Source organism: Metopolophium dirhodum, chromosome 4 (genome assembly GCF_019925205.1).
Source record: "Metopolophium dirhodum isolate CAU chromosome 4, ASM1992520v1, whole genome shotgun sequence".
Taxonomy (NCBI): Eukaryota; Metazoa; Arthropoda; class Insecta; order Hemiptera; family Aphididae; genus Metopolophium; species Metopolophium dirhodum.
Genome location: NC_083563.1, coordinates 6,589,319 through 6,593,281, shown reverse-complemented (window position 1 = coordinate 6,593,281; position 3,963 = coordinate 6,589,319). Strand labels below are relative to the sequence as shown.

General features: G+C 41.2%; 1 protein-coding gene across 1 annotated transcript; it reads left to right on the top strand.

Moving 5' to 3' along the window:
• Nucleotides 1–3,019: 3,019 nt before the first annotated feature.
• LOC132942488 (uncharacterized) lies at nt 3,020–3,755 on the top strand. The gene is made up of 2 exons (XM_061010903.1): nt 3,020–3,477; nt 3,583–3,755. Exons 1-2 carry the CDS (start codon nt 3,036–3,038, stop codon nt 3,753–3,755), a joined length of 615 nt encoding a protein of 204 aa, XP_060866886.1. The 5' UTR covers nt 3,020–3,035.
• The last annotated feature ends 208 nt before the right edge of the window (nt 3,756–3,963 follow it).

Below are 3,963 nucleotides of genomic sequence, written 5' to 3'. Positions count from 1 at the left end.
ATCCAGATATTTAATTGTGTATAGAATATGAGAATTTGAACTATAGTGAATAATGTTTCAAGTTTCAATAGTTAATATTTTTTAAATTAAAGCAGAATAAAAAAAATAGTTGAAGGATAGGTAATCGTTATTTTACGGTGAACATCCAACTAGGTGCCTCATAATTTGAACTTCAAACGAACATAATAAATAGAGTATGGCCATTTATCCATTTCTCAAATCACTTCCCCGTCCATAAAATAAATATTTGTATAATAGTTATGAGCTATTATATGTGTATGCCACATGGCTTGGAACCGTGATTAAAAATTATCAGTTATGCAATAGGAATCTTTAGAAAATCTTCGGTCTGGAATGTGGAAATCGTAATCTTCATTCGTGTCTGACGTCACCTTTAGGGACAGTAAAAATGCTTCAATCTTCTATTTCGAGGACGGTTGCGGTTAGCGAATTGATAATATTCTGAGGGTCAAAAACTAATAACTATATATTATACAATGTATATAGTGCAGGCCATATATGTAACACACGTAGGTATATACTCGTTCAACGCACATTAAAAGCGCTGACTGTATAAATGAACTTAATAACGATAAAAAGTAGAGATGGTAAATCCGACTGAATTAACCGCGCAGTTCGGAATTATGGGTCTCGCGAGGTCGTGTGTACAGATTTTTAATTTAATTAAACCTCGCTCGGAGGATTTTCCGGTGGCGCTGCAACGTATATATCTGGAACAGAGCCAACCTGTGCGGTTTTCGGATCTTTTTTTCCACCGACGCAATAATATTCAGCGGAAATGAAAATTATAGGTAGGTATATAATATATTATATTATATTTATCGTGAAAAATACGAAAGCGGGTTGAGCTGTTAAAATTAAATTAAACCGACCGCATAATATGACCGTGTGTGATTTACAATACGATGATATTTAATTTTTTTTTTTCACATTTAACATTATAATATATATATGTATATGTATATAAATAATAATTTAATAATGATAATAAAAATACCCCATACATACGAACAAAGGATTCGACCGGAGGGAAAAAAATCTGCGCTTATTGTCGGCGCCGAGAACAAAAGGAATCTCACCGTTCACCCGGCGAGTGGTTTTGACGTGTTGGCGGAAATTTAATATACCTATCCTGCGCAAGGTGTACACCGTGTGCTTATGTACACACACACACACACACACACACACACACATATATATTGAATATTAAAACGTCGGTATATAATAGTATATATTATGTATAGCGTGTATATATATATATATAAATAACATACGATGCAAAGGACTTCTCGCGCGCGGTTTTGGCGGAAGAAGAGCCGTTTTTAATTGGGGAGGCGGACACTCGAACGGATTTTAATACCCCACTCACCTCTCACCGGCACTTATATAAACGCGATGCGAGTGCACCATTTCTTCCGGGCTGTCGAACCGCGATATCATTCTTTTTATTATTATTATTTCAAAGGATTTTTTTTTTTTTAAATGTTTTCAACGTTCGGCTTTATACCCAATGAAAGAGGCTGCTCTGCTGCAATATTTCTGTGGAGACCGCCGCGCCGCTGCCACCGTCACCCCCGCGGATGGTGGATATGGAGGCGAAATATTATTATTTTTCCGCGATTGCATTACCGTGGCCGACAGTACTCGAGGACGTCGAAAATGCTTAATTTGTTTGTTCGCCGTCACTACACAACGTCGGTTGACAAACTTAATTACCACCAGAATAACGTGCAGGGGAAACAGCGTGCGTGATTGCCAAAGTCTGCACGAGAGGTTTGACAAATGCGTTCGATAATATTGCAGTGAGAGTCCAACACAATTATTATGTACGCGTGTCTTACACGTTAACACGTAATACATATTTTACCCTCTTGAAAAACCAATTTCTTTCTAATTAGTATGTACCTAATAGGAAATACTAAATGAATAGTGTCAGATACTTCCGATCAAATGATTTTGTATTACACAACAATTACAACATTTAACTGGTATGTAACATTATTTAATTGATAACTTAATTAAAATTAACACCTACACCGTCACAATGTTTATTTATTAGCCTTTGCCTGAACCAGGGCCGTCCCTAGGGCAGGGCGAGCGGGGCCCAAGCCCCGGGCCCGCGCTCTCACCACAATTGGACAGGCCCCGCTTTCATAGATACAATAAAAGGTCAAGTTGATGAGCAAAAAAAAAAGTGCATATCATATTTTTTTTTCATGTACAATATTGTTGAATAGAACAATAAAATGATATTTATAGTATTTATGTTTTATAATATTATTTAATTTTTTTTTATTTAATACATTAGACCCGTATACGCTGGTATGGTATTTGTATACAATAATATTAATATGTTATTCACTTGCATTCTATTTTTGGCGGTGGTGTAGTTCCCTGAAAAATTAACGATGTCGCCTCGTCGCTCCGGCCGGCTCGCCCGCCTGTGAAATCCCCTCTACACAGTCGCTAACTATCGACAATTATTACCGATAATACCATTTTCAGTCGATACTCGATGCCGTAGTTAGTAATAGACTAAGTTATGTTCCATTGGGTATTTTATTATAAAGGTGTTTTATGCCCATTACCCATACATTTATTTACCAAATGTAAATTCCACTGCACACTGGTATCCACAATATAAAATAAATACATTAAAAGTACCTACACATAGTTCGTCAAAAATAGTAACAATATTGTAATATTTTCATACAAGTGACATATTAAATAAATTATACAAATATTCTACATTTTTTGCCCCAACTTGAGGTATAATATTATTATATCAATAATGGTTTTTAGAAAAATTAACGCACTCGAAATTCTAATGCTGCGGGCCGACGAGAACGATAAACATATTACTGGCCGGCTAGTAGTTATACACGTCGTCGTCGTCGTCTGGGAGATTTTCTCGGAGATTGGTCTCTGGGTTGGACGATTTGTATTAGCTCATTAGCAATTCTCGATTAAATCCCAACGTACACGTATACATATTATCTTCGCTCAAACAAAAGATGGCAACTAACTATTATAACATCGACGCTGTAAACGTCATATTGCTTGAAATCTTAGAAGACATTGTTGTCAACATTATGGATGGCACTTACGCTGACGAAACAGACGAATATCTCGTGGGTTTAGTTACCCTTCTTCTGTCTGCCATTGATTCGGGCGCTACTACTGCGAGTGGCGACGATCAGACCCCGGAGTCGGAGCCTGAAGGACAAAATCCGATTCTTGGAGGCGCAGATGGACAGGAGTTCGACGAAGACGCCGAGGAGTCCGTCTCCTTGCACAGTGATGGATTGCCGAGCGGCGATGCGCTGTCATCTGCAGCAGAGTCGGAGCTTGCTCCGATCCCAGAGGCAGCACCGCTCGTCCACAACAACACTGTCCAGGAAGACGACAATTCGAAAATTTCGGAAGCAGAAGAGGTCCATTCCGTTTTGTTGGCGAGCAGCTGTACGTCGTCGTGTGGGGACGCGCCGTCCTCGGAGTCGGGGCCTGTCGATCCCACTCCGACTCCTGAGGGCGGACTGCTCGACGACGTTTTGCGTACAGACGACGTGCTGGATGAGAAAATTGAGCCGGCCAGGGGTATAGTTGTAAAAAATAGTCTTGGTGAGCTGGTCGGTTGGCTGGACCCGGCGGCAGCACCCGGAAAAATCGATCCACCTCGTACGGGGTGGAAAAGCGTGAGACGCTTTTTCCGGGCTCTGTGCTGCTGCCGATGAGAACCCGTCCGCAGCTCACCCCTTGGCCGTAGACGACGGGCAAGATGACGGCGACACAGAGGAGGGGAGGATGTGAGAAAGAGCACGGACGGTGCGCGGCGGTAAGTCACCCACGCACGTTCTCCGGTCACCCGCGGCGCGACGGGTTGTTCGCGGGCGTAGCGCGCTCGGTTGTCTTTAACGCGCGAGACCCTCTGGCGGCTCGGCG